The sequence below is a fragment of the Sminthopsis crassicaudata genome, chromosome 2 (assembly GCF_048593235.1).
Source record: "Sminthopsis crassicaudata isolate SCR6 chromosome 2, ASM4859323v1, whole genome shotgun sequence".
Lineage (NCBI taxonomy): Eukaryota > Metazoa > Chordata > Mammalia > Dasyuromorphia > Dasyuridae > Sminthopsis > Sminthopsis crassicaudata.
Genome location: NC_133618.1, coordinates 661,362,899 through 661,384,191, shown reverse-complemented (window position 1 = coordinate 661,384,191; position 21,293 = coordinate 661,362,899). Strand labels below are relative to the sequence as shown.

The following is a 21,293-nucleotide window of genomic DNA, read 5'->3' as shown; positions in this document are numbered from 1 at the left end:
ATGTCCGTTACTGACCTGGGGGCAGAAATCAGATTATAAGATGTTTGTTTTATTCTAGAGATTTTTAAAATAGATTTTTATTGATATCTTCTGCTTTTCCTTCCCGAGATTTATCTTTGTATTCCTTTTCCCTTCTCCAAAAGAGCCATTCCTTATAACAAAGAGGAAAAAATGAGCAAAACTAATCAAAGATAGACCAAAAAGTCTAAGATTATAGGAAACATTCCATATTCACACGCTCCAACATTTTGTAAGGGGTAGATTAGGGCTGAAGAGTCTCCGGGATCTTTATAATTTCATTGCTTTTCAGTTTCAGTGCTTTATGTAGGATCACTTTTTTCATTTACATTGTTGTAACCCCTCTGTATATTGTTTCCCAGCTTTGCTTATTTCAATTTGCATCAGTTCACATAAGTTTTCCCATGTTACTCTTAGAAGGAATCTCTGGGTTCACAACGTCCAGACATTTGAGTCATTTTCTTTGACCGATGTCACATTGCTTTCCAGAAGTGATTGACCCAATCCCTACAGAAGATTCTCAAACAAAAGTATGACATAGTCGGACACATAGCAACTATGTATAGAATGGTTTGGACAAGGGAAAGACTATAAACAGGTAAACCAGTTGAAAAATGGTTGCAAGAGTATGGGAAACTGGTGATAAGAGCCAGGACCAAGATTATGGCCACATAAGTAGAGATGGTTTGGGTGTCCTATTGACTTCAGGGACTTTTTCATGATCTATTACTCAGGAGCTCATTGCAGGAGATTGCTCTACCCTCAGTGCCATACTTAGGGTTTTACAATGCTCAGCCTGTTCATGTAGTAAAAATTACAATGATCATTTCCACTTCCATATAGGAGGTGAGTAGAAAAGGAAGATTGCTGTGTCTATTTTAAAGCTGAAGAAATGGATGCACTTTAACAAAATAGCACTAGTCAGTAGGTGAGCTGGGGCTCATATTCAATTCCTCTGTCTTGGTTTCCCAAAACTGTGTGTCAGTGGGTTTCCCTTTCCTCATCTATTATTCTTATAGAAAAGATGGACCTATGCTAAATGAGAGGGGTTAGGCTTGCTACTCACTTCTTGATCTAAGATGAAAGACCACTGTCCACTGGCAGGTGCTCAGGAGAGCAAAGGACTCCATTTATTCTGCTCACCCTTAATCTTTCTTCTCTTCTCCAGGGAGACAAAGTTGAACAAACAGCCTTTATCTTTGGGGCTGCCTATAAAAACTGTCAACTTTCCGAACCCCTCAGTGTTGGCTTTTGATGTTCCTCGGACCAACAAGCAGGGATACCCTCAGGTCAGTATTTATCCATCTTTTCATCTATCTATCTATTCAATTGACAATATTCATTCATTCCTTCTTACATTTAGCAAGCTGGTATTCTTTTCCTCATCTATTTCATTATTCATGAATGAGAAGCAAGTAGAACAGGAAAGTACACAAATTTGGGATTGAAAAATCCTTTAGTAAAGGGGTGTCTCTCACATGGAAGTTTATGAGGTGTAAATGCTTAGGGGCAGCTAGTTGGTGCCATAATGGATAGAGTCCTGGGTGTGACCCTGGACAAGTCACTTAAGCCTATGTGCCTCATCTGTGTTTCCTCAACTATAAAATGAGCTGGAGAAGGAAATGGCAAACTACTCCAATATCTCTGCCAAGAAAATTCCAAGTGGGGTCACAAAGAATTGGACACAATTGAACAAGATGCCTTCTGGTTGTAAGTCTCTACTTTGATGATCTCCGTGATCCTTCAGCAGTTGTCAGTGGAGATGTGTAAAAGACAGGTGTTTTGGGAGGTGAGAAGCTTGAAAAGGAGAGAAGAGTAAGAGGAGAACTCTGAAAAGACCTTACTTTGTAGGGGTCAGGCTGGCCGTGGCTAAAAAGGAGTTCAATTGTTTATAGATTACTTCAAGCTTAGTGCTTGGTAATGATGACTCATCTTTTGAACATGACTTGGACACTGGCTTTTTTTTTTGCTATTATTTAAGTTATTTTTCATATTAAAGCTTTTTATTTTTTCAAAATGTATGCATGGATAATTCTTCAACATTAACCTTACAAAACCTTGTGTTCCAATTACCCCCCTTTCCACCCTCTCCCCTCGATGGCAAGTAGTCCAATGTATGTTAAACATGGTAGAAATATATGTTCAATCCAATATATGCATACATATTTAAACAATTATCTTGCTGTGCAAGAAAAATAAAATCAAATCAGAAAAAAAGAGAAAGAAAATATAATGCAAACAAACAACAACAAAAAGAGTGAAAATGCTGTGTTGTGAACCACACTCACTCCTCTCTCTGGTTGAAGATGGTTTTCTTTGTCTGGACACTGGCTTTTAGTAGGGGGTAACATCAGAGAGTCCTAACCAAGAAAAGATATAAAGAGGTACTGTTTGGGATTAAAACCCAACCCCAGCTCTTTGGCTAGTTAAGGAAGAAGAGAGTTTGACTGTTTGAAAAAGCTCCCTCCTCTCTATCAGAGGGATTCTCATAAGTGAACATCCCTTAGACCTCTCAGTCAAGTCAGCAGACTTTCCCTTCTCAAAGCCCTTCGCAACAACCTCAAGGCAAACAGCAGTCTTTGTTGACTGGGGTGGGTGTGGGTGTGGGGGGTGTTGGAAGAAGGGAATGAATAACAGGATCTTCTTCAGAGCAAGCAGGGCCTATCACCAAGAAACTGAAGCAAAAATTCAGGGTTTCAAGCTTCAGGCTCTTTCTGTTCCCTTCTCTTAGGAAAGTGACAGTAGTGGACTAGGTCTTCCAGGCAGTGTCCCTCATTCCCCTCTCCCCACCAAACAAGCCCATCCTCACTCCATTGTAACAGGCTTTCTCCCCCAACTGCCTCTCAGACAACTGACTAGGTCCTGAGACTCCACAGTGAAAGCTTCAAGCCCTAGATAAAAAAAATTGATGTCTGTTCCTTGTCACTCTTAAGTGCATTGTTAGTCACTTGCACCCCAGTCATCATTGCCTAAGAGTCAGTTTTGAAAGAAAGTAGGGGATCAGAGTAAGGAAGCTTTAGATGCAATGGGCAATGGGGAGGGAATTGCTTTCTGACCAGAGAGAAGGCACAATGAAAAAGGGAGAGTTTATAGTGTGTCTCAAACAAATACTGAATTCACAATTATGCCAAACAGATAACCTGGGAAAAAGTCCCTTTCTTTCCTCCAACCCTCCTCCTCTTGTAACTGTCCTATCTCTGCTTCAGGAAAGATCTAGGAAGGGAAAAATAGCCACCTTTCTCCATCAGAAGGAGCAGGGAGGGGTACCGACAAACTCTATTCAGAGATTTGTACCCATAGAAATCCCTGACCTTATATTAAAAGCCAAGACTTTTGAAGGCTGATCACAGAATAATTGGTAGGATAAAGGGAAATGTGTGTGATGATAACAGAAGTTGGAAGGGGGGAGAGAATAAATGAAAACCCCACAGATAGGAAGCCTCATCTCAACTGTATTTCCTGTCAAGAGCTACATACTTTGGACATGGCCCTGCATTTAGCCAGAGAATTATTAACCAATCAGACTGAGCCCATGGGGCCGGAGACAATCAATTTTAATGAGTATTCTTCCCCTCTGGGATCTCCATTGTGATTGCCACTGCTGCCTCTTGGAGCAAGTGTGATCCAAGCACTTCTAAATCCAATAATTAGTAGTTTTCCCCGTTATTCCCATCTTGAGGTATATGGGGGACTTCAGGTCCAGGGATAGTTGGCCACTTGCTGAAGGGCACACAGTATAGCAGCACTTGTGTGACTGCCATTGAGATGCTCTATGAAGATATAAGAGGAGGACAGGGACACGGCACTGAAGGGTCTTAGACTGAGAGTTCTCTTAAAGGGTGCTTTGCTAATAATAATAGCATTCATGTAGCTTCTACTGTGTTTCAGACACTTTGCAGATCTCACTTGATCCTCACAACCACCTATAAGTTAAGTGCTATTTGTATCTCCATTTCACAGTTGAGGAAACAGAGGCAGAAAGAGATTAAGTGGCTTACCCAAGGGCAGTATATGAGGGGAGACTAGAACTTTTTTGGACTCCAGACCTGGCATTTTATTCTTATTTATTTATTAGCTTTTTATTTTAAAAATATATGCATAGATAGTTTTTAGCATTCACCCCTGCAAAACCCCATTTTCCAAATCCTTTCTCCTTCCCTTACCCCACTCCCTCCCTTAGACAACAAGTAATCTATTATATATCAAACACGTACAATTCCTTCCCATATGTTTCCATAATTACTATGCTACACAAGAAAAATCAGACCAAAAAGGGGAAAAATGAGAAAGCAAAAATTAAGCAAACAACAATAAAAAAGGTGAAAATACTATGCTGTGATTCACATTCAGGTCCCAAAGTTCTCTTTCTAGAAGTAAATGGCTCTCTCCATCACAAGTCCACTAGAATTGCAGGCCTGGCATTTTATCTATTGTTCCACAAAGTTGCCTTCCTCCTCTTCCTCCTCCTCATTCATAACAACTTTAGGGAGGAGGTACTATTAATCCTCATTTAACAGGTCATGAAATGTGATTTGTCCAGTCACATTATTAGTATCTGAAGTGGATTTGAAGTCAGTATTTCTTGACTCTTAAATTCAATGTTCTGTTCATTTTAATACCTAGCAATTTTTGTTTCTATCACTGATGATAATGTGATTAGATAAATTGTCCTGGAAGCTATTAACAACTTTGGGATACCCTGGAGAGTGTTTTTTCTAGGAACAAAGTGCCTTCACTTTGGCGTTGTCTCATTTGGGCCTTACAATGGCTCATGGCATAAATATTTATATTTCAACTTGACAAAGGACAAGACTAAGCCTTGGAGGAGAGAAATGAGTTTCTTGAGCTCTTGTAGCTAATAAGTGGTAAAGTTAAGATCAAATCCAGATCTTTTGCTTCCCAGTGACATGCTTCCCCCAGCACACTGGAAGGAGCCTCCTCATAAAACTTGGTACATTTGTCACTGGGTGGCAGAGGACCAAGTGGCCCAGCCGCTCCTCCTCAACCCAACTGGTGTGGGCTATAGGAGATGACATTTTTTCTAACAAGTTAAGGTTGGTTAGATTAGTTTGTTGGTTCCCAGCTTCTTAAATTGTAGATCTCATAACTGAATATGGGGGTTGTAAAATATGGCTTATTATCAGTCAATATTTGATTTGTATACCTGTTTTACATATCTATATACCAAGAATCATGCAAAAAAAGGTTTCATGTAGAAAGCAGCTCTGGTTTAGCTCAAGTCCTAATAGTGGTCAAGATTAGTAGCTGAATCATTTTGTGGCCATTTTGGTTTGATTATCCAGCTCCCACTCTAACTGAAGATGCTCTCTCCCTTCACAATTTCTCTAGAGCCTTTCTTCTTCCCTTACCTTCTAGCAAATCTCCCTTCTATCATAGAGATCTGTGAACAAAAAAAATCTCCCTATCTGCCTCCTCCCACCAAAAAAAAAAAAAAAGATAAGCTCAAGGTGGGTAGGGGCAGCATCAATTTGGAATGAAGAATCCCCAGTGGCCAATATTGTGCCTTGCATATAATTAGTACTTCATAAATATTGGTTCAGTTTAATTGAATTCAATGAAAATTAAGTAGTTCCAAATTATAAGGCTTGTGTGATCCTGGGCAAGTTACTTAACCCCAATTGCTTCAACAAAAAAAGGGGGAGGCAGCTAGGTGACACAATGGATAGAGCACCAGCCCTGAAGTCAGGAGGACCTGAGTTCAAACCTGCTCTCAGACACTTAACACTTCCTAGATGTGTGATCCCAGGCAAGTTACTTAACCCCAATTGCCTCAGCAAAAAAAAAAAAAAAAAAAAAAAAAAAAAAAAAAGGCTATCCAAGGTACCAGAATGCAAATACTAAAACATAAACATCCATAGCCTCAAGGAAATTACAATGTACAATGTACTAGGAGAAGAAAACTGCCAAGGAAAAGTACTGTTACAGTTCCTCAGCTAGAGAAACAATTCACATCAAGAAGTTTTGTTTTTATCATAGGCCATGGCAGAGAATGTGTGATTGTTTGACGACATTCCTGAAGAGATAGAGATGAAGTTGATAAATGTAGAAGTAGAGATGGAGATAATAGAAATAGAGAAAGAAGAAAATGGAATGCAAAGTAATCCTAGTCTTGAAGGCTAGACAAAGGCTTACTAATTCATTGTTTGGGAGAGGGGTTGGAGGGCAAAGTAATGTTGATTTTTTAATTATGACTAACATGAAAGGAATAGGAATAAGCAGGAGGAAGATAAACACAAGATCAAGGGTGGATATTATTGCTTATTTGCAATGAAATGGATACTAGTGTTACCTGAACCAAAAGAGAGGAGATAAAGAGCACTGTCTCTTTGCCTTCATACAATAAATACATAAATAAATAAATATAAAGTCTTGGGGAAAGAATGAAGGAACTAACCATTGGAGGAGAATAGAAGATGCTCATATGAGGTGACATGAGCTGGAAGGCTGCAAGGGATTTCAAGAGTGTACATGAGGAGAAAACACTCCAAACTTTGGAAACAGCCTGTACAAAGTCATGGATGTGGGAAATGAAATGCTGGGAAATAGCATGGTGGCCAATCTGTCCAGAATGTGAAGTGTGTGAAGGAAGGAGTAATAATTTTCTCTAAGGAAAAAATGGAGGCAGATTATGAAAGGTTCTATAGGTCAGAGAGCTAAGCTTCTATTGAACTGAATTGATAAAAAAAAAAGTTCAGCTTTCATTGATGGAGGGCCAATCAGAAGGAATCCTCTGAGATGATGCATGATCTCCAAAGTGAATGCAATTGCAAGCTCTTGGGTAGTAACCTAATCCCAAGAGCCACTTTCCTGTAATAATCTTTTTCTTCCCTTTTTTATTGTTTTTTTCTGGTTATAAATGTATATTAACTTTTCAATACACATTTCTTTATGAATCATGTTGGGAGAGAAAAACCAGAACAAAAGAGAAAAGCCACAAAAGAAAAAAAAAAAAACAGAAAAGAAGAAGTGAACATAGCATGTGTTGATTTATAATCAATCTCCATAGTTCTCTTTTTTTGGATGTAGATGGAGTTTTCTATTTTGATCTATTGGGATTGCCTTGGATCACTGTTCCCTGAGAAGAACCAAATCTTTCATAGCTGACCGTTGCACAATCTTGTTGCTACTGTGTATTGTGTTGTTGTGTATTCCTGGTTCTGATTGTTTCACTCATCGTCAGTTCATGTAAATCTTTCCAGGCCTTTCTAAAATCAGCTTGTTCATCATTTTTAATAAAATAATAACAATCCATTATCTTCATATACCATGACTTATTTAACCATTCCCCAATTGATAAGCATTAGTCATTTTCCAATTCTTTGCTACCACAAAGAGAGCTACAAACATTTTTGCACATGTGGGTTCTTTTCCCTCCTTTATGATTTCCTTGGGATGCAGACTCAGTAGTGAGACTGCTGGGTCAAAGGTATGTACAGTTTGATAGCCCTTTGGGCATAGTTACAAATTGTTCTCCAGAATGGTTAGATAATTTCTCCTGTAATAATCTTTCTCCTCTGGTCCCACCTTATACCCAAGGTGCTCCAGGGTAACTCACCTTCCCATTTTGAATTGTGTTCTGCTGTCAGAGTGAACCTAGGATTTAGGATGGAAAGATTCCTTAGAAAGCATATGGTCCAACCTCCTCATTTTAAAGATGGGCAGATGCTGTAGCATCCATCCCAATTGGGACAGTGACTTACCAAAGATGGAACATTTGTTCACATTAGAGCTGGGTTTTGAACTCAGGTCTCCTGAATCTACCATCCACCTATTTCTCACTACACAACTCTCTCTTTAAATAATCATGAAAGAGCAAGAAGTTGAGAAAAGATACATCCATTTCCTCTGAATATGCTCTTTTCTCACACTGGAAATGTTTCCCCTGATCCCCAGAACTGCTTAACTAAATTCAAGACATACAGGTTTCCCCACCCCATGCCACCCCAGACCAATGGCTATAGAGACATGTCTTGTGCAGATGGGGAGGGACTTTAAGAAAGTTGTGCCAGTAATTCTTGACACAAAGAGTAGTCAGGGAGTATCACCAAAAGATCACTGTCCTGAGAGTCTGAGTATCTGAATTTAAATCCTTGCCCTTCCACTCATGATTTATGGGACCCTGACAAGTACTTTAACTGCTGTGAGCTTCATTTCTCCCCTTATAAAATGAGGAGGACTGTTTTAGGAGGTCTCTAAGATTCCTTCCAGATCATCAGAAAACTGATAAGTCTCTGATAAGGGGTGGGGGAAGGATAGAATTTCAGTCTAAGGAACAAAGTTACAAAGGGAGCTTCTTGTATCCTTACTCTGTCAGAGTTCCCAAGATCCACTTGAGAAACCCTAGGCAAGCTATGTATTCCGATTATCACAACCCTTGACATTGGTGTGGAACTTGATATGTTTTCAAGGCACAAATTATAGTTATTCTTCCAAGCCCCATTCTCTCTATTTTAGAGATGAATAAACAGATGTCTTTGAGGAGATAATTCCTTCAGGACAGTTTCAGTCACAAATGAGTAACAAAACTTGGATCTCAGGTTTCTAAGCCAGTTCAGAATATTTTCCTCCACTATCTGCCTCTGATTTCCAGTAAACCACAGAATCACAGGATATCTGGGAAAGTGACCTTAGTGATCTCCTAGTTCAACCTCCTCATTTTCTAGAGTAAAAATTTGGGCACAGAGAGGAAAGTAATAGCAAGATAGTGGCCCTATTTTTAATAGTGAAGAGAGGGGATGATAAGGGTAGGAAATGATGTGGGACCCTAAAAGGAAGTACAAAGCAGGATGGGTGAGGATAGAATGAGTAAGGATAGAAGGGTAGTCACTTGCCCTATTGTTGAGCCCAAAAAAGCCCTGATAATGGCCCAGAGGAAGAGGTTCTGATCCTGGACTCAAGGGAAGATGCTCTGGTCACAAGGGTTAATGGGTTTACTGAGGTCACATTTACACCAGTTAATCATATTCACTAATTCCACCAGCCCAGCATGCCATCAAGCCTGTCCCTTTCCATTAATGTCTTTCAGACAATGGCTTCCCCAACCCCCATTTCACCTTCAGCCAGACAGCAGCTCACCATACCAGTGGCAAAGGATTTAACCCTTTGAAAATCACTCTTAATGATACCCCATTCTCTGTTCTTGTCCTTGTTATAGGAAAAAGGGTAACGAGAAGGTGTGAGATGAATAACATAAAGGATAGTCTATGGCTGAAGTTAGTGATGAATGAATGAATAAAAAAAATTAATTCAGCGTTTACTATGTGCTAGTCAGTCTTATAGTATGAGGCACTATGCTAAGTATTGTGGATCTTAAAAAGGCAAAAGATAGTCCCTTACAATCTAATGAGAGAGACAAAACGCAAATAACCACGTACAAACAAGATTCATACACCATATATTGAGTGTTATCTCAGAAGGAAGGCACTCTTCCCTCTGAAAGAGAAGTTTAAGGATTAGGAAAGTCTTCCTACAGATGGCAGAACTTTAGCTGAGAATCTATAAAGTGAAGAAGAGGAAGCAGAGTATTCCAGGCATGAGGAACAACAAATGAAAACACTGGGAGTCTAGAAATGGTGTCTCCTGTGGGAGAAATAGGGAAGCAGAATACATGGAGGGCAAGTAAGTTTTAGAACACATTAAGGTACAAAAGAGCCAAGTTACGAAAGCTTTAAAAACCAAATGGAGGGGTTTATATTTGATCCTGTAGAGAATTGGGAGCTATTGCAGTTGAGTGAGTTGAGATGAGAGGAGTGAACAACTATGCTGTGTCCAGCTTTGCACTTTAGGAAAATCAATTTGACAGCTGAGTGGAGGACGGACTGGAGTGAAGAAAGATTTGAGGCAGACAGACCCACTCACAAACTCTTTCAATAATCCAGCCTGTAGCAAGGTGGGATGGGAGTGTATGAGAGATGTTAAGAAAGTGGAAACAATAGAACTTGACAACTAAATAGACAGGGGAGAAGGAGAGAAAGCTAAGCAATAGGATCATTTTTAAAGCTTCATTTGAAGACCTCTAGTGATAGGAAACTCTAGACCCAAGATAGACTATTTCATTTTTGAAGTGTTTCTCTTTAATAATTACATTCATAATAGCTGGTATATATATAAAGCATTTTTAAGATTTTCTAGAAGCTTTATATACATTATCTCATTTGATTGAACAGCCCTCTTAAGGTAGGTGCTATTATTAGCCCTTATACAGATAAGGAAACTGAGGCTGAGAAAAATTAAATGACTTGTCCAGGATCACCCAACTAATAAATGACTCCAGCAGAATTATCAACTCAGCTTTATCCACTCTACCACCTTGATAGCCAGAAATTTATCTATTTTTAAAGAAGTTCTAGGTTGAAATTTATTTCCATGAAATAGCCCCTCTATGACTAGCTCTCCTCTCTGGATTAAGCAGTGCAAGTATACTTCCTCTTCCATCTATTAATCCTTTAAATCCATGAAGAACATGATCACGTCTATTCTGTCATAATTTCTCCAAGCTAAAAACGTCTATTTCCTTCAAATGCCATCTGTTCTTTTCACCATTTTCATTGTCTTCCTCTGGATTCTCCCTTTCCTCAATGTACATTCTGTAAATTGACACCCAGAATTGGACACAGGCGTGGTCTGTCTTTGACAGAGAACAGCAGAACTATATCCTTATTCTAGTAGACTAAGTAGAACTGTATTGTAGACATTATGCCTTAGTTAAGAGTGTCTATGGCTTACACTAATTTTTATTGACCTTGGTGCCATATGGCTGACTCATATTGGGCTTCTGCTCCACATTAAAAAACCCAGAGCTTTATCAGCAGACTTTTTTCTTGCCACACTTCCCTCAACTTTGTCCTTGTACAAGTGACTTTGTTGGGTCAATTGTAGCCCTTGAAATGTATTTACTAAATCTTCTTTTAACTTTTATCTACCCTGTTGATTTCTTTGGGGCTGGAAACCCTCTTGTCTCCTGGACATTTGTTGAGTACCCTGGGTCATGCCTTGGAATTATCCTGGAATGTCTTGCCTTAGTCCAGATTAGCATGGACAGAATTGGGACTTGATTGGTTTTCTTGAGCAGAAGCATCATGTGTGTTGAGTTAGGGGAGCAGGGAGGAAGAAAAGAGTGGGGGAGAAAAGAGTGGGAAATGAAAGAGGGAAGAGTTGAGGCTGGTAGAAGAAAGATGAAAGGAGGCCAGATCGGGACTTCCTCTATAGTTCCACATCCAAGATTTCACCCCAATAGGGTTTAGAAAGGGAAAAGAAGGGAAATAGGAGGAAAGGAGGATGTTTTTGTCTTATTTATCCAGATTTTTTTTCTATCCTATGAAAAGGCTGGTTCCCCAATTAAGATATTCTCTTCCTTTTCTCCTCATTAGGTATCTAAGCCCGGTGGGCCTGCTAGACAGCCCGAATGGAATACCTCCTTCCTCTACCAAGCCAGGAATGGGTGCACACAGTTCAATGAAGATCTGGCTCTGGTGCTGGAGTATTATCCCATGATTCCAAGTAAGTTCCAAACAGGGCTGGGGTGGTCATTGTTTAGAGCAGTTTACATTTTTGCATCTTCCCACAATGGTACCTCTGATGTCAATAACTCCTTGCAACTCTGGGAAATCTAAAGGCTAGGGAGATTTTCCCAGTAGCATGCCCAATGTCTTCTTCCTTGAAGGCCACAAACTGTTTCTTATCAAGAAGATATGTGCTCCAATCTTGTACCCAGCACATGCCTACTGAATGCTCAATCCTGTGTCAGATGCTATGGGAGAGAAAAGAAAGACAAGACAGACCCTCCCAACTTCATGGAACTCACATCATGACTGTGGAATCCAAACTCACAGAACAGTCAATGTTGAAGTTGTCACTCAGTCAATAAATATTATTAAATGTCTAATACGTTTCAGTCATTGTTCTAAGTCTTAGAACAAAACATTAAGTGTTTATATTATGTGTAGAGCAGGTAGAAAGGATCCACAGGGTCCAGGAGTCTTTATAGCTTAGTAGCTAAAATTTCCTACCCTGTCTTCAGAGAAAACAAAGTTCCATCTTTATGAAGGGTTTTATGGGTGGTCGTGACTAGATTAATACACCTTCCTCCTCTCATTTAGTAGTATATAGAGCTAAAATTTTATCTATAAACTAGAAACAGATCTTTGTAGTCTAGAAGTACTACACTCTCAGGAAAAAAGCCTCTTTCCTTGGTCATTCAGAGGTAAAGAGGAGAAGGAAGTAATCCCCCCTATAGATTGAGAGGGTAACAGCTTTATCTTAACTAACATAGTTCCCCTTCACCACATGATTAGTACATAATAGATAATCACAGGTAATGAACAAACATATTTATTGAGGTAAGCAATAACATGGCAATCTTAGGGAAGTTACAGAGATTTGTTTAGGCAATAGAGCACAAGCTTGCCGGGGCGGGGGGGGGGGGGGGACGGGTCTTTATTATTTGATAGTGAATGACAAACTTTTAGTAGTTTCTAGAGGGCAGGTACTGGGTATCACAACCTGCCTACATCCCTATAGCTTCAGTGCCTACTCTCTGTCATTTAAAATTATCTTTTTCTTTTTGTCTAATTTTCTCCCAGAAGTCTTTAAGTCAGGATTCATATCTCCCTGACATACTTCATCTATGAAATTATTATTAGAGAAAAAAAAGAGTAGTGACTTTCATGTCCAATTTTAGGGATGAAAGTAAACAGAAAGATTTAATAACACAACATGAAAATTACCAATTATCTGGCAAGTGCCCAGAGAATGGTTTTAAATTGTTCTCTTAAATGAGGTATATATTTTCCCTACTCTCTTGGGAAGATTCTACATATGAAATGGCAAGATTCTACTGAAGAAAGAGGAATTAATTTTCAATTCATAAAGATTATAATTAACCCTTATTGATTACTATCTGCATGCATATATTGTACAGCAAGCAATATTACAAAACTCAGAGGGTAGTTCCTAATGAAATTCTAAGAAGCAAAACCATATATACTCATAATCAGAAAGATCAATTGAATAACAGAACATAGAAAGCATTGCAATAGTTGCAGTTTTATTGGCTTTGAGACAAGGCTAGATCAGGTTTGTGAAGGAGGAAAGTTCTCCATGTTTTCCATCTTTCTTCCTGCAGTGCCCAAGAAAGAATCTTGGAACCTTATAGAACCCTTGGGTATCTCTGTGTTGCCGCTCAACAATCGAGTTTACCGAAAAATGATGTCAGGAGCACCGACTGCACTTCATGTGAAGAAGCTTCCTATATTGGTTAGTAACTTCCACCTACTTGCTAATAATATCACTTGCCTCTCTCCTCCACCTTATAGTCCTTGCTCAGGCCCTTTCCCACAGAATCTTAGAGTCTCTGAGTTGGAAGGAAACTCTGGGGCCATTTAAACTCCCTCCCCCCAACTTGGTCAATCTCCATTTGAAGACTTCCAATGATGAGGCATTCATTACTTCAAAAAGCAGCCCAAACCACTTTCAGATAGCTCTAGATGTCGGGAAGTTTTCTTTGTCACAATCTGAACTCTGCCTTTCAGAAATTCTCATGTAATGCTCCTCATTGCTTTCTGGGGACTGGCAAACCAAGCTTATTTTCTCTTCCTTATGATAGCCCTTCAAACAATGGAAGGCAGCTCTATTGCACCCCCATTATAGTTTCTTCTATTGGGCTAAATCGATCCAGTTCCTCCCACTGATCTCCAACTGGCATGTTTCTCTTATGGATACTGATCTTTTATGCTGGGGGAGCTACCTCCATGGGACAGATAGATAATTGATCAACAAGTATTTATTCAGTATCTATTATATGAGAGTCACAGTACTAGGTACTGGAGATAAAATGAAAATGAAATATTCCCTATGTTCAAGAAACTTGCATTCTATAGACTAGAGAACAGCAATATACATATATAAGTATATACAAAATAAATGCATATCGTTTTTTGGGAGAGGGACAGCAATGTAAGACATGGGCCTGAAGCTGAACTTTAAAGGAAATAAGGAATTCTATTAGGCCAAGGAGAAAATACAAAGCCTGGGCAAAGGAATAAAGCTAGATGATGGAGATATTTGAACTCTACTTCACAAGTGTTTGTCCTTCTACGTTTCAAAGCTCTTTTACCTCCCAACCATTTTCTGTCAGATTCTCACTCGGTTTTCACCAAATTCCAGTGAAATAGAAGATTCAGGTATTACCATTTTAGACATGAGGCTCACAACTCTGGAGTCAGAGGAACCATGTATAATGCCCTTGGGTGAAGCATTTAACCTTTTAAGGCTTTATTTTCCTCATTGCAAAATGAGGCAAAATATGGTCCTGAAAGACCTTCCAGTTTAAATCTATGATTTTGTTAAACCTTGGTGGAAGGGAGCTAACTTCTAAACCCAAAAAGGAGAAGCTAGAGGTTCTAATTATGTTGTAGAGTTTCCTTTTATTGGACATTTGTTCATATTAATTTGGGTGGGAATAGATATCAAAGGCTGGAGAGCATAACAGATGGGAGGAAAACATCTTTGTCAGATCATGAAGAGGTAGAGAAAAGTTAACAGTAGAATTTGAGATAGAGAAAAGGTAATAGTAGAATTTCAGTTGGGTATATGATTAAATATCTCATAATGTCCCAGTTGACATGATATGGGGTGAACCATGATGTAGTGAAACTGATCCAGGGCTGGTTGGACAATCTTACTAAAAGGTATAGAGTCTATGTGGATGGGGCAGCTAGATGGCACAGTGGATAGAGCACCACCCCTGAATTCAGGAGGACCTGAGTTCAAATCTGATCTCAGACACTTAACACTTCCTAGCTGTGTGACCCTGGGCAAGTCACTTAACCCCAGCCTAAAAAAAAATAGAGTCTATGTGGTGTATGAAAAATAAGAGACCTATGAGGTTTGAATCCTGTCACTTCCAGTCTCCGTGTGTGTCTTGAGAATATTTAGCTTGAAAACTCTTGGGGTATCAGGAGTCAGAGGGATTGTTTAAATGTGTTCTGTATGGCCCAGAGGTCAGAAATGGGATCAATGAGGGGAAAAATTATAAGAAGATATCAAAAAAGAGGCTAAAAGAGTAGGGGAAGGAATCTACTCCTACAACTCTTATTATCATCCCTTCCTCCTCTTTCTCCTCCTCCCCCTACTAACACCTACTACTACTACTTAGTCCTATATGAGACTACTACTACTACTATTTTTACTAATTATGACTATTAGTAGTATTACTACTAATAGTATAATTACTATTACTACTAATATCACCCGTCCTATTACTACTCCAACTACCACCCCCCTCCTCTTCCTCGTTCTTCTTCCTCCTCCTACTACTATCAACCCCTTCTCCTCCTCTTCTTCCTACTACTATTACCACCTACTACTACTCTTCCTACTTCTACTTTTACTGCCACACAATTCTCTTCCTTCTCCTTTTCCTCATCCTTTTCCTCCTACCACTCCTCCTCCTCCTCCTCTTCTTCCTATTACTATCATCACTCCTTCCTCCTCCTCCTCCTCCTACTACTATCAACACCTTCTCCTCCTCTTCTTCCTACTACTATCACCACCTACTACTACTCTTCCTATTTCTACTTTTACTACCAGACAATTCTCTTCCTTCTCCTTTTCCTCATCCTTTTCCTCCTACCACTCCTCCTCCTCCTCCTCTTCTTCCTATTACTATCATCACTCCTTCCTCCTCCTCCTCCTCCTACTACTATCAACACCTTCTCCTCCTCTTCTTCCTACTACTATTACCACATACTACTACTCTTCCTATTTCTACTTTTGCTGCCACACAATTCTCTTCCTTCTCCTTTTCCTCATCCTTCTCCTCCTACCACTCCTCCTCTTCTTCTTCTTCCTTCTATTACTACCATCACTCCTTCCTCCTCCTCCTACTATTGACAACTTAACTACTGTTGCTAATTACTACAACTACTTATATATAAAATATATATTATCATATCATATGATGATATTATGTATAATATAAAATAACAATTAAATTACATTGTTAAGGTTTACAAAGTATTTTATGCATAAATCTCATTTAAACCTTACCATAATCCTGGGAAGTAGCCTATTAGCTCCATTTTACAAATGAAAAAACTGAAGCAGCTTAAAGTTAAATGATTTGTTTAGGGTCCCATACCTAGTAATCATTTGAGACAAAATTCTAACTTAGGTTGTTCTGAATCCGAGTCAAGAATACTAGCCATGATTTCAAGTGAGATAGCATCTATAAAGCTTTTTTTAAATAACAAGTAACAGTATGAAGTCCCCTTAGATCAATGGCAGTTGAAGTGTGAGCAGTGAAAGAAATCAAATTTAGGAAGGATGTTGACAAGATGGAGCATTCCAGAGATTAGTGGAAGAGGTCTTAAAGACCAGCCAGTTTGACCTTTTCTTTCTAAAGGAAAAAAAGGTTAAGCGGTTTGCCCAAGATCTCTGGTTAAATGAGTTAACTTATCTAAAGCATTCTGCCAACCTTATATCAATAGTTGCTATTAATAAGATTATTAATATCAGAACTGGGATGAGCAGGGAGACATGAAAATATCTTAAATGAGAGTTGGTTGAAAGAACTAAGGATGTAAAGCCTGGAGAAGAGAAGCCACAGGGGAGATATGATAGTGATCTTCAAATATTTGAAGGACTTCCTTCCAGAGGAAGAATCATGCTTGCTTTACTTGGCCCCAGAGGCTAAAAATAGGATTCAGTGAGCAAAAACCTGCAGAGACATAGATCTTTGAGCCTGTAAAAGGGAAACTTACAACCACTCAGAGCTGTCCAAAAATGGAGTGACTTATGATCATATTGACCATAATACATAGGCAGTATATTGTGAGAGATCAGATTAATAGAAGGTAGAAATTGAACATGTGAAGTTCCTGTCAACTTTGAGATTCCTATGAGAAGCTTCCTCTTGTTTATAGAGCTCCCAGAACCTTACCACATAAAATGAAGGCAGGATCATGGGACATGGAAGTTATTTTCTGATGCCTCTTTTTGATCCTGCTTTCCCTTCTACTTAACAGAGAGTGAATTCTTCCTGTTTCACCAAGTAGTAAATAGAGGTGAAAAAGAGGTATTTCACCTAGAAGTCTTAAATTTCTATGTTACTTTAGAAACCACTCCCTTTATTTCAAAGCATACCCTAGAATAAAGGGGGATGAGTGCCAATGAAAATATTCTAAATTCAGTGACTTTTCTGGTGATTTGACTTGCTAAACTCACTCTTGCTGCCCCATTGCCTTAGAGAGACACCTGGTAACACTCTTTAGGGTAACATGACATTTATTGGGTGTCCACTATATACAAGATCTTGTGTGTTTGGCACTAAAGGGGATACAAAGAGTTAGTTACCATCTCCATAGTGCTTATAGAGCACCAAGAATGAAAATCCTTGATTGAGAGACTAACTCCTATTTCAATGAGGATGTTCCTGAAGTGAGGTAGTGGGACCCTGGACTAGAAAGAGAGAAGATTGAAAAGAAGGTAATGAAAGAAGAGCTGATTCGCAAACCAGTGGGCAGCCTACTGTGCTAACTGGTTTATATATTATAGACAACTGGGAGAAAGGGTGAGGGGCTGGTCATGACAGAAAACATGGTGCTGACTTAAATGAACTGATACTCTGTCCTTTATTTCCCAGAAAACTAAGCTGAAAGCGCTTTCGGGTGGAACACTTACTGTTAACCTTTCTTTCCAAGTGCTTTCCTCAGAGGTAAGACCAAATGATTTTTTCTAAGACAAGACATTGAATAAGACTCACAAATTCAGTTCTTCAGATTCTGCTGTTGACCCTTCTTTACCATTTTTGGGGGTTTGCTCAAAGGTGGAGGGAAGTGAGAGGGGGCATAATGCATAAGTTAGGAATATCCCAGACAATGATAAAGTCCCAGAGATCAAGACACAGAAATAATAGGATGACAACTCACTTCCAGCTGATCAATGATGGACAGAAACAACTACATCCAGAGAAGGAACACTGGGAAGTGAATGTAAATTGTTAGCACTACTGTCTATCTACCCAGGTTACTTATACCTTCGGAAGCTAATAATTAATGTGCAACAAGAAAATGGTATTTACACACATATATTGTATCTAGGTTATATTGTAACACATGTAAAATGTATGGGATTGCCTGTCATCGGGGGGAGGGAGAAGAAGGAGGGGGGGATAATTTGGAAAAATGAATACAAGGGATAATATTATAAAAAAATTACTCATGCATATATACTGTGGGAAAAAATTCTAAATAAAAAAAAAGAAATAATAGGATGAGAAGGTAAGTTAAGAGGGAAGGAAAGTCTGGATCTAGGAGTCTTCTTAAATTTAAACCATAAATCCAGGTTCAGTACTACTAAGGAAGATTTCCATAGGGAAACTTGAGTAGGACCAATGTTTAAACCTGCAACAGAAGTAGTAGTGTTTCTTGCTTACCTAGGACCTTTTCTTACTTTCTCCATTCCTGTGGAGCATTGCTAAATTACCTCAAACAGATTCCCCACCACTTTGAATCTATACTCCAAATTACCTTGGTTCTCCCAATTTTGCTGTGATGAACTTCAATCATAGCCATTAATCATCCAATTAATACACATTTATTTAAGTATCTACTGCTAGGTCCAGATTTCTAGGAACAATGATTCCTCTGAAGTGGTACATTGTTCAAATTCCCCTCCATATTTCCACTGGGCTGGAACATGTCCATTTTTATATAGTTATCACTTCAAATAGTGTGAATTTGAATACCTGCAATCACTTCAGAGGATTCATTATTTGTACTAATAGCACATGCACTAATTTGTACACATACTATGTGTATACTCTGATAGGCTCTATGGGTACAAAGATATTATCTATCCTCAAAAAGCTTACATTCTATAGGAGGAGACACTATGTACCAAAAATAGATGGAAAATAAAGGTAATGCATTTGTTCAGCCTTAATTATCTTGTTTTCATTTTAAAATGTACAACCTTCCTCTATGACTATCCAGATTAGTTGGGATTTGTATCTATCACTTGTTAGGGAGGTGATTGCACAGGTTATTCTCTGGGCTTCCCTATCCACATGTGCAAGATGAGCCTGCTAAATAATGGACTATTTGGAGTTCATTAACAGGAGTGCTGTGGGGCTCTTGAGATAATGTGCAAAAGGCATGTTAACAGGAAGCCACTCTTACTCTGAAGGCTGGGACTACTTTTTTGCTCTCTTTTTATTCTTGCACCCAATGGCATCACACTACAACAGGAAATTCCTAAATGGATGATTGGGCAACAGCTCCCTAAAACACAGTCTAACGGGCTGCAAGTATCTCGTTTAGAATGTGAGAGGCTGAAAGTCACCCAAGAAGTCATGTTAACTCAACAAAAATTATGTTGAATAAATGAATGAGGGTGAATGAGCACCTGGAAGGACATGATAAAGGAGATTCCTATTCACTTCTGGAATGGACTAGATCTGGGGTTCCTTACTTGAGGTCCATGAACCTAGCATTTAAAAATATTTTAAGAACTATATTTCACCATTTTAGAATCATTTTCCTTTGTAATCCTGTTATTATTTTATGCATTTAAAAACATTATTCTGAGAAAGGAGCCAAAGTTTCACCAGACACTGGCAGCAGAACCCAGGACACAAGAAGACTCAAAAATTCCTGGGTTCAATGATCTCTGAAGCCCCCTTTCAAATCTGAATTTGTAATCCAATGATGATTGAGAGTGAGTCCTTTGAGTTAATGCTTCAAAACTCATCTGCAAATCAATCTCATCAAAACTCAATAACAGTTGGTTATTGGAAGGGGGCGTGATAAATCCACTTAAATTGTTAAGGAACTGTTTTTAATATTGACATGTAGAGAACCCCAGATATTCAGCAAACAGTTGTTTGGTTGAATTTTTTTTTACTCTGTCCATCTTTAGTGCCTGCATAAATCCACCTTCAGAATATCCCTGATGATGCCAGGATAAGGTAGAGAAAAATTGGGGTCTAAAGTCAAAACCCCCAACCTCAAAATCCAGACTGACTCGCTGCTCCCAAGCACTGGGCAGTTTAGTCTTTCCAGCTCATAGTGCTTCCTCTCAGGTTTCATCAGGCAATTTGTCAGTGTTGTGGTTAAATAGGAAGCAAGGCCTTTCTATGAAGTAAAAGAGGAAGTCACTTATATAATGTAATGTGAAAGGTGGCCCAGGAGAAATCTCTGGTCCAGTGAAACCTGATTATAAAACCCCCCCATTAACACCATTTACATTGGATCATAAGATCTTAGATTAAGAGTGGGAAGAAGTCTTAGAAAATTTTAAAGTCCACTCTCCCCATTTTACAGATAAAGAAACTGAGGCTCAGGTGGCTTGCTAGAGTCACATAGCCAGTACAGGATTTCAATCCAGGTATTCCTGATACCAAGTCCAGAGTTCTACCCTTTACAGCACACTGCCTCTCAGTGACAAATTACCCTCTCTGGGTTCTGTGATTCCTCCCAGAAGGGGACATTCATTGTTCTGCCTCCAAGATGAGTGAACTTTTCTCCCTCAACTTCCAGGGCTGTTTAGGAGGTCTAAGTGGATGAAAAGTAGAGATCCTGAAAGGGAAGAGTATATGCAGAAATGGGAGAGAAGAATACCAAACACAGACTTGGCCAAGTTCCCAGCTTTGCTTCAGGCTGCTTCTGACTGTAACCTAGAATTAAGGACACTCTTCTCTTGGAGTGCAGTCTGTTTTGGGATCAGCGCTTTCTCCTCTTTCCCTCTCCCTCCCCACAAATACCCAGGAGTCTCCTGGGAGCATATAGGAGTCTGTTCTTTCCTTCACCTTTAAGGAAAGTGAGTTGGTCATTCAAGTCGGCAGTAAAGGGGAAATGGGGAAGAGGAAAGAGGTCTGGCCAGTACTTGGCATAATTGCCCAGGGGTCTGGGCACAAGGGGGTCTCCATGTGATGAATTATTCACAGGACCAGCTCTAAGTGCAGAATTAATCCCTTTCCTTCCAGCTGGCGGCCTCACTAAATTATCCCTCCTAGTCATGTGGGAAAATGCTGCCCAATTCATTTCACTGATGACTGTTTTGATCTGGGACTTGTGATTTTAGCTCTCTGCTGCTTCCTTCCCTCCCACAGCCAACCCCCATCCCCCCTGCAGACACAGCCTTTTCCTGGAGGAATCTCAAAGAAGAAAGGCTATCCAGGGTGGGGGTGGGCTGGTAGGACAATCCTAGTCCCTTGGAAGAGCATTCACGAACCACACACTTGTGCAGGATACACT

The 21,293-nt window shown here is 39.4% G+C and overlaps 1 protein-coding gene across 1 annotated transcript in view; it reads left to right on the top strand.

Annotated features, from left to right (window-relative positions):
• Positions 1 to 21,293, top strand: part of CCDC33 (coiled-coil domain containing 33) — a 195,407-nt gene that overhangs the window by 76,407 nt on the left and 97,707 nt on the right. Inside the window, 4 exon segments of the mRNA XM_074297009.1 lie at positions 1,187 to 1,307; positions 11,409 to 11,538; positions 13,163 to 13,293; positions 17,681 to 17,752. Of these exon segments, the coding sequence (XP_074153110.1) occupies positions 1,187 to 1,307; positions 11,409 to 11,538; positions 13,163 to 13,293; positions 17,681 to 17,752 (454 nt within the window).